The sequence below is a fragment of the Trachypithecus francoisi genome, unplaced genomic scaffold, assembly GCF_009764315.1.
Source record: "Trachypithecus francoisi isolate TF-2019V2 unplaced genomic scaffold, Tfra_2.0 Lachesis_group4, whole genome shotgun sequence".
NCBI classification, from domain to species: domain Eukaryota; kingdom Metazoa; phylum Chordata; class Mammalia; order Primates; family Cercopithecidae; genus Trachypithecus; species Trachypithecus francoisi.
Genome location: NW_022681469.1, coordinates 120,040,575 through 120,054,045, shown reverse-complemented (window position 1 = coordinate 120,054,045; position 13,471 = coordinate 120,040,575). Strand labels below are relative to the sequence as shown.

The following is a 13,471-nucleotide window of genomic DNA, read 5'->3' as shown; positions in this document are numbered from 1 at the left end:
TCGAGACCATCCTGGCTAACACGGTGAAATCCCGTCTCTACTAAAAATACAAAAAATTAGCCGGGCATGGTGGTGGCGGGCACCTGTATTCCCAACTACTCAGGAGACTGAGGCAGGAGAATGGCGTGAACCCGGGAGGCGGAGCTTGCAGAGAGCCCAGATCGCACCACTGCACTCTAGCCTGGGCAACAGAGCGAGACTCCGTCTCAAAAAAATAAATAATAATAATCTTCTTTTCTGAATATGTGTATGTAAAATATATCTGGAAATATACAAGATAATCTAATAACATAGTTCCTCCAGGGAAGGAAACTGACAGCTGAGATAGGGATGGGAGAGAGACATTTGAGATGTTTCTGTATATTACTCTTCTTCAGTGTTGAGCCATGTGATTGCTTTAGTTATTCAAAAGTAAATAAAATTTTAAAGTGTTGAAAAAATCTTTTTTTTTTTTTTTTTTGAGACGGAGTCTTGCTCTGCCACCCAGGCTGGAGTGCAGTGGCCGGCTCTCAGCTCACTGCAAGCTCTGCCTCCGGGTTCACGCCATTCTCCTGTCTCAGCCTCCCGAGTAGCTGGGACTACAGGCGCCCGCCTCGTCGCCGGCTAGTTTTTTGTATTTTTTAGTAGAGACAGGGTTTCACCGTATTAGCCAGGATGGTCTCGATCTCCTGACCTCGTGATCCGCCCATCTCGGCCTCCCAAAGTGCTGGGATTACAGGCTTGAGCCACCGCGCCCGGCCAAGTGTTGAAAAAATCTAAAAAATAAAAACAAAAAAAGGGCCAGGCATGGTGGCATGTGCCTGTAATCTCAGCACTTTGGGAGGCTGAGGCAGGAGGATCACTTGAGCCCAGGAGTTTGAGACCAGCCTGCACAGCACAGTGAGACTCTGTTTCTAAAAAACAAAAAGCAAAGAAAAATAGACTGGGTGCAGTGGCTCACACCTGTAATCCCAGCACTTTGGGAGGCTGAGGCAGGTGGATTACCTGAGGTCAGGAGTTCGAGACCAGCCTGCCCAACATGGTGAAACCCCGTCTCTACTAAAAATACAAAAATTAGCCAGGTGTGGTGGTGGGCGCCTATAATCCCAGCTACTTAGGAGGCTGAGGCAGAAGAATTGCTTGAATCTGGGAGGGGTGCAATTAATTTCTTGAACCCAGAAGTTTGCTGTGAACCAAGATTGCACCATTGTACACCAGCCTGGGCGACAAGAGCAAAACTCAGCCTCAAAAAAAAAAAAAAAAAAGAAAAGAAAAGAAAAAAGAAAAATAAATAAAGAAAATAAAAATATACCTTTCCTTCTAATCCTAGTACCTCTTATTCCTTTTACTTGTCATATTTCATGGGCTAAGATTTCTATTTTAAGGCTGAAAAGTGGTGGTGAAAGTAAACATCCTTATCTTATATGATATTGAAAATATTCCTTAAAAGTAATATGTAGTATGTTTATATAGGGTTATGATTTGGAAAATTCTGTATTATCTATAATGGCTTCCATTTTCAAATTTCCAAAATGCTTAATTATTGCTAAAAGTAAACTCAATAACAATCCAGGTAAAGCACTTTCTCGGGTGCTAACAGGCATTTCTCCCAACAGCTTTCTTGGGAGAAAATACATGAATAACCTTGGTTTGTTTATTTGTTCAATTATTTTTAGATAATGAGAAGGAAAGATTATCAAGCATTGAAAAGATTAAACAGCTAAGAGAACAAGTTAATGACCTCTTTAGCCGAAAATTTGGTAAGTTTTTATATCTTTTTATATCCAGAATTCATATACTTAAAATACTTCTTTTTAAAAGAATACTTGGCCAGGTGCATTGGCTCACACCTGTAATCCCAGCACTTTAGGAGGCCAAGGCTAGAGAATCACTTGAGCCCAGGAGTTTGAGACCAGCCTGGGCAACAAAGTGACCCCAGGTCTGTAAAAAAAAAAAAAAACTTTATCCTGCAAGAAATTGATCTTGGCTGGGCGCAGTGGTTCACGCTTTTAATCCCAGCACTTTGGGAGGCCAAGGTGGGTGGATCACTTGAGGCCAGGAGTTCGAGTCCAGCTTGGCCAACATGGTGAAACCCCATCTCTACTAAAATTACAAAAAATTAGCCAGGTGTGGTGGTGCATGCCTGTAATCCCAGCAACTCAGGAGGCTGAGGCACGAGAATTGCTTGAAACTGGGAGGTGGAGATTGCAGTGAGCTGAGATTGCGCTATTGCACTCCAGCCTGGGTGACAGAGCAAGACCCTGTCTCAGGAAAAAAAAAAAAGGAAGAAATTGATCTTTTTGTGAAAGAGCTATGATAAAAATTAGTCAATGTGTCTTTTACAGAAGAGTTTTTGCTTGGTAGCATTGACTAATTACAATAATAATAATAGCTATCTTTGTTTTACTGAGTGCTCACCTTGGGTATTATTTTTTGTGCTCAACATGTGTTTGATCATTTAATCCTCCCATAAAACCTTTCAGGTAGGCGCCATGATAACCCTGTGTAATGGATGGAGAAACTGAGTTTGTCTACTACCCATGCCAATTTGAAAATGTTAAAATTATATTCACACATCATAGTACCACTGGAAAATAATAACGACTGATTATAAGTATTGTCATTTGCTGCTTCTAAATTCTGGTTTAGGAAATGTAAGGAACAAACTCAGCTAGTTTTATTTGTGTGTTTTTTTGTTGTTGTTGTTGTTTTGTTTTGTTTTGAGGCAGGGTCTCGCTCTGTCTCCCAGGCTAGAGTGCAGTGGGGCGATCTCGGCTAATTGCCATTTCTGCCTCCTGGGTCCCTCCTGTGTAACTGGGATTACAGGCATGCGCCACCATGCCCAACTAATTTTTATATTTTTAGTAGAGACAGGGTTTCGCCATGTTAGCCATAGCTGGTCTCGAACTCCTGGCCTCAAGTGATTCACCCGCCTCAGTCTCCCAAAGGGCTGGGATTACAGGAGCCACCGTGCCCAGCCAAACTCAGCTGGTTTTATGCTGCTCATCCCGTCACAGGTGAAGCAATTGGCGTGGATTTCCCTGTGAAAGTTCCCTACAGGAAGATCACATTCAACCCTGGCTGTGTGGTGATTGACGGCATGCCCCCGGGGGTGGTATTCAAGGCCCCTGGCTACCTGGAAATCAGTTCCATGAGGAGGATCTTAGAGGCAGCTGAGTTTATCAAATTCACAGTCATCAGGTAAGTGAGTCAAGAGAGTGAATCTGGAGACTCTGACTTGCCCAAGGTGGGCATGTGGCAGCCCAGGAATGTCTGCCCCATGACTTGGGCTGGGGGTTTGTTCCTGCAGTGACTTCATTATCTTCTGCTTCCTCGAGATGTATCCATGTCCCTGTTCCTTGGTGATCACGGGCAGCCCGTCCCAGTTTTAGCTCACACAGCACCTAGCATAGAGTTAACACTCCGCAAAAGTTTGTCCAATAAAACGAAGTGGGGCCGGGCACGGTGGCTCATGCCCGTAATCCCAGCACTTTGGGAGGCTGAGGTGGGCAGGTCGTCTGAGGTCAGGAATTTGAGCCGAACCTGGCCAACATGGTGAAACCCCATCGCTACTAAAAATACAAACATTAGCCGAGTGTGGTGGCGGGTGCCTCTAATCCCAGCTACTCAGGAGGCTGAGGCATGAGAATCGCTTGACCTGGGAGGTGGAGGTTGCAGTGAGCTGACATGGCGCCACTGCACTCCAGCCTGGGCAGCAGAGTGAGATTCCATCTCCAAAAATAAATAAATAGGCTGAGCATGGTAGCTCAGGCCTGTAATCCCAGCATTCTGGTAGGCCGAGGCAAGTGGATCATTTGAGGTCAGGAGTTTGAGACCAGCCTGGCCAACATGGTGAAACTCCATCCCTACTAAAAATAAACATTAGCCAGGTGTTTCCCAGCTACTTAGGAGAATCACTTGAACCTGGAATGTGGAGGCTGCAGTGAGCCAAGATGACACCACTGCACTCCAGCCTGGGTGATGGAGTGAGACTCCGTCTCAAAAAAAAAACCAAAATCAAAAATTTCAGTGCAGTGGCTCACGCCTGTAATCCCAGCACTTTGGGAGGCCAAGGAGGATAGATATCCTGAGGTCAGGAGTTCAAGACTAGCCTGGCCAACATAGTGAAACTAAAAATACAAAAAATGAGTCGGGTGTGGTGACGGGCGCCTGTAGTCCCAGCTACTTAGGAGGCTGAGGCAGGAGAATGATTTGAACCTGGGAGGCGGAGCTTGCAGTGAGCTGAGGTCACGCCACTGCATTCCAGCCTGGGTGACAGAGTGAGACTCTGTCTTAAAAAAACAAAAACTAATTAAATAAATAAATAAATATTCTTCTGTAAAAAAACAAATAAGTAAAAATTTAAAAAATAATAAAACTAAGTGGACAAAAGAGGAAACATGAGCTTGTTGCATTTATCAATGTGTCTCTCTCTTCAGGCCGCTTCCAGGGCTTGAGCTCAGTAATGGTGAGTATTCTGTATGGTGAGAAGAACGTTCTGGCAATGTTGGGCCGCGGGAAGCGTCTGGGTGGGCGCTCACCACAGGGTCTTTGCTTCCTTGAGACTGGGACCCAAGTACACGGCCTTCGATGCATCCTTTATTTTTCCTGCGTGTGATAAAGTTAGATAACTCTGTTACTTGAGTTTGATTAACCAGGCATTTTTTCTCATACAACAGTCTGAAGAAGCATAATCTATATCATACCATGAGTGTGACGTGTGATGTGGCACACACTTTTTTTTTTTTTTTTTCTGGAGACGAGTCTTGCTCTGTCACCCAGGCTGGAGTGCAATGGCACAATCTCAGCTCACTGCAACCTCCCCCGTCCAGGTTCAAGCGATTCTCCTGCCTCAGCCTCCTGAGTAGCTGGGACTATAGGCACTTGCCACCACGCCTGGCTAATTTTTGTATTTTTAGTAGAGATGGTTTTTGCCATGTTGACCAGGCTGGTCTCGAACTTCTGACCTCAAGTGATCCGCCCACCTTCACCTCCCAAAGTGCTGGGATTACAGGCATGAGCCACTGCGCATGGCCGATGTGGCATACTATTCAAGTGTGCTATGTGGTGGGGGCTCCCCTGAGGCCCCCCGCACAGCTGTGCTCAAGATCACAGTACCGATCTCCTCTGTGTTATTTGATAAATAGTGCCTATTTGGCCCCCAGCCCCACTCTAGTACCTCCCCACCTCTAGACCTTGGCTTGACCTCCCTACAGTGCTGAAGCAAAAGGGATTCCACCTGGCACAGCAGGGGCCCCCCAGAACCCTTCCAGTGCTGAGACTAGCATCTGTTCTTTTTTTTTTTTTTTTTTTTTTGAGACAGAGTCTTGCTCTGTCACCCAGGCTGGAGTGCCGTGGTGCGATCTTGGCTCACTGCAACCTCCGCCTCCCAGGTTCAATCGATTCTCCTGCCTCAGCCTTCCGATTAGCTGGGATGACAGGTGTGTGCCACCACATCCGGCTAATTTTTGTATTTTTTAGTAGAGACAGAGTTTAGCCATGTTGGCCAGGCTGGTCTCAAACTCCTGACCTCAAGTAATCCACCCACCTTGGCCTCCCAAAGTACTGGGATTACAGATGTGAGCCACTGCACCCGGCTCAGCATCTGTTCTGATTGAGCAATGCCCAGGCATTCTGCTACTTAAATGTTCTCTTCCCCCCCCCCACCAACACTTATTTTAAGTTCTAGGGTACACGTGTAGGATGTGCAGGTTTGTTAAACATAGGTAAATGTGTGCCATGGTGGTTTGCTGCACAGATCAACCTATCACCTAGATATTAAGTCCAGCATCCATTAAGCTATTCTTCCTGATGCTCTCCCTCTCCCTACCCGCCCCCACCCTGTTAAATATTCTTAATATCTTCCCTGGAGCCCTTGCAAGTGAATCAGTATCCTGTCAAGTAGAATATGGAGAGGTGTTCTCACGAGCGTGAGTCAACCAGGGAACCTCCTAATGTAACATTTGAAAACCAAAGTAGGTTGGGCGCGGTGACTCACGCCTGTAATCCCAGCACTTTGGGAAGCCGAGGTGGACGGATCACGAGGTCAGGAGATGGAGACCCTTCTGTACAACATGATGAAACTCTGTCTCTACTAGAAATACAAAAATTAGCCGGGCATGGTGGCGCATGCCACCACTGGGATTACTACTACTAATGAGTAGTAATCCCAGCTACTCAGGAGGCTGAGGCAGGAGAATCACTTGAACCAGGGAGTGGGAGGTTGCAGTGAGCCGAGATTGTGCCACTGCACTCCAGTTTGGCGACAGAGCAAGACTCCGTCTCAAAAAAAAAAAAAAAAAAGAAAGAAAGAAAAAAAAAGAAAACCAAAGTATTCTATTAAAATGCTCCATTCTTCTTCCCAAATGCATCTGATTGCTAAATGACTTTTTGATCTTTTATAATAGCTTTATTTATTTATGTTATTATTATTGGGGTTTTTTAGAGACAAGGTCTCTGTTGCCCAGGCTGGAGTGCAGTGGCATGATCATAGCTTACTGCAGCCTGGAAGTCCTGCCCTCAGGCGATTCTCCCACCTCTGCCTCCGGAGTAGCTGGGACAGCACCACCATGCCCAGCTAATTTTTTTTTTTTTTTTTGGAGAGACGGCGTCTCGCTATGTTTCCCAGGCTGGCCTTGAACTTCTGGCTTCAAGCGATCCTCCTGCCTCAGCCTCCCAAAGTGCTGAAATTATAGGCATGAGCCGCTGTACAGGGCCTGCGTTTTCTTAAGGTGCACTTTTATGTGTGTGTACTCTGGAAATACCTTGATTACCTGAAGGGTGGCCAGGTTCTTTAAATCTAAAGCAGCAGCCCCTGTACACTTGAACACACTTATATGTATGAGTTTTGTGTGGTTCTGTGGCCGTCACCCTTGTCGTTTGAGACTCACAGTAGGTAAAAATCATATGCCTTGTCTGTGCTCATTCCCATCTCTGTTATTTCAGTTTTATTGGGAATCAAATGAAAAAAATATGTTAAAATGCTCACATAATCCCAGGACTTTTGGAGGCCAAGGCAAGAGGATTGCTTGAGGCCAGGAGTTCGAGACCAGCCTGGGCAACATAGCAAGACCCCCCATCTCTACAAAAAATTTAAAAATTAGCTGGACATAGTGGATCATACCTGTATCCCCAGCTACTTGGCAGGCTGAAGCAGGAGGATCACTTAAACTCAGGAGTTTGAGACAGCAGAGAGCCATAATTGTAGCACTACATTCCAGCCTGGGTGACAGAACAAGACCCTGTCTCTAAAAAGAAAATGCAAACATATTATCAAATAATTCCTGTTTAAACTGGATGTAACAAGCACAGCTATGTGCTGAACCTCATCAAAGGTGTCTTTTGTTTGGCTCATGTATTTTTAAAAATAAGGATGAGGCCAGGCATGGTGGCTCCTGTAATCCCCGCATTTTGGGAGGCCAAGGCGGGTGGATCGCTTGAGCCCAGGAGTTTCAGACCAGCCTGGGCAACATGGCAAGAGTCCAGCTCTACAGAAAAAAAAAAAAAAAAAGAAGAAGAAGAAAGAAAGAAAAAATAGCTGGGTGTGGTGGCGCATGCCTGTAGCCCCAGCAACTGGGGAGCTGAGGTGGGAGGATCGCCTGAGCCCAGGGAGTTCCAGGCTGCAGTGAGCCATTATCACACCACTGCACTCCAGCCTGGATGACAGAGTGATACTTTGTCTCCAAAAAAAAAAAAAAAAAAAGGAATAGTGGCCAACATTGAAAAACCAGGCACTCTTTCATAAAACTCATGAAAGTTTTATGGGTGGGTGCAGTGGCTCACGCCTGTAATCCCAGCACTTTGGGAGGCTGAGGCAGGTGGATTTCTTGAGGTCAGGAGTTCGAGACCAGCCTGGACAACATGGTGAACCCTCATCTCTACTAAAAATACAAAAATTAGGTGGGCATGGTGGTGGTCGCCTGTCATCCCAGCTACTCAGGAGGCTGAGGCAGAAGAATTGCTTGAACTGGGGAGGCGGAAGTTGCATTGAGCTGAGATTGAGCCACTGCACTCCAGCCTGGGCGACAAAAAAAAAAAACAAAAGATGCATTTGGGAAGAAGAATGGAGCATTTTAATAGAATATTTTGGTTTTCTTTTTTTTCTTTTTCTTTTCTTTCTTCTCTCTCTTTTTTTTTTTTTTTTTTTTGAGACAGAGTCTCCCTCTGTCGCCCAGGCTGGAGTGCAGTGGCCGGATCTCAGCTCACTGCAAGCTCTGCCTCCCGGGTTTAGGCCATTCTGCTGCCTCAGCCTCCCGAGTAGCTGGGACTACAGGCGCCCGCCACCTCGCCCGGCTAGTTTTTTGTATTTTTTAGTAGAGACGGGGTTTCACTGTGTTAGCCAGGATGGTCTTGATCTCCTGACCTCGTGATCCGCCCGTCTCGGCCTCCCAAAGTGCTGGGATTACAGGCTTGAGCCACCGCGCCCGGCCTTTTTTTTTTTTTTTTTTTTTTTTTTGAGATGACATCTGGCCACAGCTAGCGTGGCAGCAGTTTGCTGGAGTTGAGGGTCAGCCGTCCCTCTCTGCAGGGTGGGTCACCCTCCTGTTAATCACACCCCGCCCCACCCGCTTCCTCCCTCATGTGCCTCATCAAGCATTTGCTGTTGTTTTCCTCATAGTAACGTTAAGAGAAAAGTGAAATATTTTTGTCTCCCTGTCTCTGTCAAAAGTGGGAAAACGAAAGATAGACCAAGAGGGCCGTGTGTTTCAAGAAAAGTGGGAGAGAGCGTATTTCTTCGTGGAAGTACAGAATATTCCAACATGTCTCATATGCAAACAAAGCATGTCTGTGTCCAAAGAATATAACCTAAGACGCCACTATCAAACCAACCACAGCAAGCACTACGACCAGTATACGGAAAGAATGCGTGACGAGAAGCTTCACGAGCTGAAAAAAGGGCTCAGAAAGTATCTCTTAGGCTCGTCAGACACCGAGTGTCCCGAGCAAAAACAAGTGTTGGCAAACGCAAGTCCAACCCAGAAATCCCCCGTGCAGCCTGTGGAGGACCTGGCTGGGAACTTATGGGAGAAGTTACGTGAAAAAATCAGGTCTTTTGTGGCATATTCTATCGCAATCGATGAGATCACGGATATAAATAATACCACCCAGTTGGCCATATTCATCCGCGGCGTCGATGAGAACTTCGATGTGTCTGAAGAACTTCTGGACACGGTGCCCATGACGGGTACAAAATCTGGAAACGAGATCTTTTCGCGTGTTGAGAAGAGTCTGAGAAAGTTCTGTATCGACTGGTCGAAATTAGTAAGCGTGGCCTCCACTGGCACCCCAGCGATGGTGGATGCCAATAACGGGCTTGTCACAAAACTGAAGAGCAGGGTGGCCACGTTCTGCAAGGGTGCGGAACTGAAGTCCCTCTGTTGTATAATTCATCCGGAATCACTCTGTGCTCAGAAGCTGAAGATGGACCACGTCATGGACGTGGTAGTGAACTCCGTGAACTGGATATGCTCCCGGGGACTGAACCACAGCGAGTTCACAACCTTGCTCTATGAGCTGGACAGCCAATATGGCAGCCTCCTGTACTACACGGAGATTAAGTGGCTCAGTCGCGGGCTGGTGCTAAAGAGATTTTTCGAATCGTTGGAAGAAATCGACTCCTTCATGTCGTCCAGAGGGAAACCCCTGCCTCAGCTGAGCTCCATAGATTGGATCCGAGACCTGGCCTTCTTGGTTGACATGACGATGCACCTGAACACTTTGAACATCTCTCTCCAAGGGCACTCCCAAATCGTCACGCAGATGTATGACTTGATCCGGGCGTTCCTAGCAAAACTGTGCCTCTGGGAGACTCATTTGGCGAGGAATAATCTGGCCCACTTTCCCACCCTGAAATCGGTTTCCAGAAATGAAAGCGACGGCCTGAACTACATTCCCAAAATCGCGGAACTCAAGGCCGAATTCCAGAAAAGGCTGTCCGATTTCAAACTCTACGAAAGCGAACTGGCTCTGTTCAGCTCCCCGTTCTCCACGAAGATCGACAGTGTGCACGAGGAGCTCCAGATGGAGGTGATCGACCTGCAGTGCAACACGGTCCTGAAGACGAAATACGACAAGGTGGGAATACCAGAATTCTACAAGTACCTCTGGGGCAGCTACCCGAAATACAAGCACCACTGCGCAAAGGTTCTCTCCATGTTCGGGAGCACCTACATCTGCGAACAGCTCTTCTCCATTATGAAACTGAGCAAAACAAAATACTGCTCCCAGTTAAAGGATTCCCAGTGGGACTCTGTACTGCACATCGCAACATGATGGAGAGAAAACTCCTGGCAGGGCCCTACGGTGGGAAGGGCTGGAGTCTTCTAGGCCCAAAGGAGATGACAAAATGAATTATTTTTTTCTTTTTTGAGACGGAGTCTTGCTCTGTCGCCCAGGCTGGAGTGCAGTGGTGCGATCTCAGCTCGCTGCAACCTCCAGCTCCTGGGTTCGAACGATTCTCCTGCCTCAGCCTCCCGAGTAACTGGGACTACAGGCGTGTGCCATCAGGCCAGGCTAATTTTTGTATTAGTAGAGACGGGGTTTCATCATGTTGGCCAGGCTGGTCTCGAACTCCTGACCTCAGGTGATCCACTCGCCTCGACCTCACAAAGTGCTGGGATTACAAGCATGAACCACTGTGCCCAGCCGACAAAATGAATTCTTGAACTTTTTTTTTTCAGTTTTTTTTCCACTTTGAATCAGAAATATAATCTGCAGTACCATACTTGTTTATATGACATTGTATGCCTCACTACTCAGTAAAAATCAAGAAAGTTTTACTGTAGTATTGATACTTGACTTTTCTTCTGCCTGGCCTGTTTCATTCATTCACATTACCTGCCTGCCACCCTGATAGGCACTGTAGTTGGCATCTCGAAGTTTAAATCAATCAACAGAGAAATAGGGAGAGAGACGTGGATGTTTGCTTTTTGGTTTTTGGGGTTTCTTTTGAGACAGAGTCTCACTCTGTCACCCAGATTTCAGTGCAATGGCGCGATCTGGGCTCACTGCAGCCTCCGTCTCCCAGGTTCAAGTGATTCCCCTGCCTCAGCCTCCCGAGTAGCCGGGATTACAGGTGCCCACCACCACACCCTGCTCATTTTTGTATTTTTAGTAGAGATAGGGTTTCACCATGTTGGCCAGTCTGGTCACAAACTCCTGACCTCAAATGATCTGCCTGCCTTGGCCTCCCAAAGTGCTGTAATTACAGCCATGAGCCACCACGCCCAGCCCGAGACATATATATTTGTGGAGGAGTATATATGAATACACATTTATTCCCCGTTCCCATCTGCGTGGTCTCCCACATGGTCTAATATGTTTCCAAGTTTCAGGAGAAATAGTTGAAAACATACTGACATACTATAATCCTATGTTATCTGTCTTTGCCTTTGCCCGGAACCAGAAAGGTCAGTTTTAAAATGGAAAACCCCAGAGCAAATAACATAGGCTCTGTCTATAAAAGTTAGACAAAGTAAGTCGAGGTTTAGAGGTTATCTTTTTTTTTTTTTTGCTTCGAATAGTTACAGAAAAGTTGTGGCCAAGCACGTGGCTCATACCTGTAATCCCAGCACTTTGGGAGGCCAAGGTGGGTGTATGAGTTGAGGTTAGGAATTCGAGACCAGCCTGGGTAACATGGTGAAACCCCATCTCTTCTGAAAACACAAAGATTAGCCGGGCGTGGTAGTGCGCGCCTGTAATCCCAGCTACTCAGGAGGCTGAGGCAGGAAAATCACTTGAACCCAGGAGACGGGGTTGCAGTGAGATTGTGCCATTGCACTCCGGCCTGAGCAACAGAGTGAGACTTTGTCTCAAAAATAAAAGTTGCAAAAATAAAAATAGTATGAAAAATACTCACATGCCCTTTAGCCAGACTCTCAATCGTTAACATTTTACCCTTGTTTCATTATTTGATCACTTTGTCTCCCTCCCTCGTTCCCTCCCTCTCCCTCTCACTTATATGTGTGTATGTGTGTCTATAATCAGTGCCTATGGTAAGTGCGTATAAGCAAATGTCTATGAGTATCTATGATATGTGTATAAATGGATATGCATTATTTTCCTGGATCGTTCAAGGGAAAGTTACATACATCATTTACCACTAAATACTTCAGTGAGTATTTTCTGAGAACAGGGATATTCTCTTACACAATCACGTTTCCTTTACCAACTTCAGTAAATTGAACATTGTTGCAATTATTGTATCCAGTTTACTGTTCACACTATAGTTTTCTCTGTTGACCCAATAATATCTTTCCCTTTTTCATTTTTGGAAACAAGGAAATGGTCTCAGTCTGTCGCCCAGGCTGGAGTGCAGTGGTGCGACCTTGGCTCACTGCAACTTCTGCTTCCTGGGTTCAAGTGATCCTCCCACCTCAGCCTTCCAAGTAGCTGGGACTACAGGTGCGTGCTACCATGCCCAGCTAATTTTTGTGGTTTGTCTGGTTTTTCTTGTAGAGACGGGGTCTCCCTTTGTTGCCCAGGCTGATCTCAAACTTCCGGGCTCAAGCAATCCACCGGCCTCGGCTTCCCAAAGTGATATCTTTCCCTTAATAGCATTTTTCGGCCGGGCGTGGTGGCTCACGCCTGTAATCCCAGCTTTGGGAGGCTGAGGCGGGTGGATCACGAGGTCAGGAGATCGAGACCATCCTGGCTAACACGGTGAAACCCCGTCTCTACTAAAAATGCTAAAAATTAGCCGGGTGTGGCGGCGGGTGCCTGTAGTCCCAGCTACTTGGGAGGCTGAGGTAGGAGAATGGTGTGAACCCTGGAGGCGGAGCTTGCAGTGAGCCGAGATCACGCCACTGCACTCCAGCCTGGGCGACAGAGCGAGACTCCGTCTCAAAAAAAAAAAAAAAAAAAAAAAAATAGCATTTTTCTCCTGGCAGGTTGTCATTTAAAGGCGTGTGTATGTGTGTGTGTAATCTCTATTAGTCTCTGGAATTAGTGGCACAAAATTGTGAATACTTTCCAGATTGGGGGAATTCATGTGACCAGGATGGAGGAAGGCTGTGGATCTCCACCTAATGACCCACTCAGGAAGCAATGGAGAAAAGGACTTTGATAAAAATGACAGGGAGTGCAGGAGGGAGAGGGCAACCCCTAGCCCAGGAGCCCAGTTGGAGCCGAGGTGCCTATCCTCAGACACAGGAAAATGACCCCCCTCCAGGCAGTTCCTGTCGTTGACTTCAGGTACAGCTGAGTCTGGCAAGCTCAGCGCTCTTTTGGAGAAGGAATCCCAGATGGGCTGGTTTCTAATGGCAGTTGGAGGGAAGCCCAGGTCTTGGCAGAACTGAGCACTTGTTGACACCACATATCAGAGGTGTGGCCGTGCAGCAGGACCAGAGCAGCCCCCACTGTTATAGACAGGAAGCTGAAGCTCAGAGTGGCTGAGAGGCTTGCTCAAGGTCACACAGCCATTATAGGAGTTGTCAGGATTCAAACCAGAGTCCATGTGACTCCAAAGTCCATGTGCCTCACTCTTTTTTTTTTT

At 46.6% G+C, this 13,471-nt stretch overlaps 1 protein-coding gene across 3 annotated transcripts in view; it reads left to right on the top strand.

Annotated features, from left to right (window-relative positions):
* Positions 1-10,762, top strand: part of LOC117072590 (general transcription factor II-I repeat domain-containing protein 2B) — a 66,151-nt gene extending 55,389 nt beyond the window's left edge. For 2 of the 3 annotated variants that reach the window (XM_033192913.1, XM_033192911.1), the window contains 4 exons: positions 1,656-1,739; positions 2,997-3,180; positions 4,419-4,447; positions 8,648-10,762. In XM_033192913.1, coding sequence (XP_033048804.1) covers positions 1,656-1,739; positions 2,997-3,180; positions 4,419-4,447; positions 8,648-10,251 — 1,901 coding nt within the window. In that variant the 3' untranslated portion in view covers positions 10,252-10,762. The remainder of the gene's footprint in view (positions 1-1,655; positions 1,740-2,996; positions 3,181-4,418; positions 4,448-8,647) is intronic. The other variant, XM_033192912.1, reaches the window with a different exon arrangement.
* Positions 10,763-13,471: the final 2,709 nt, after the last annotated feature.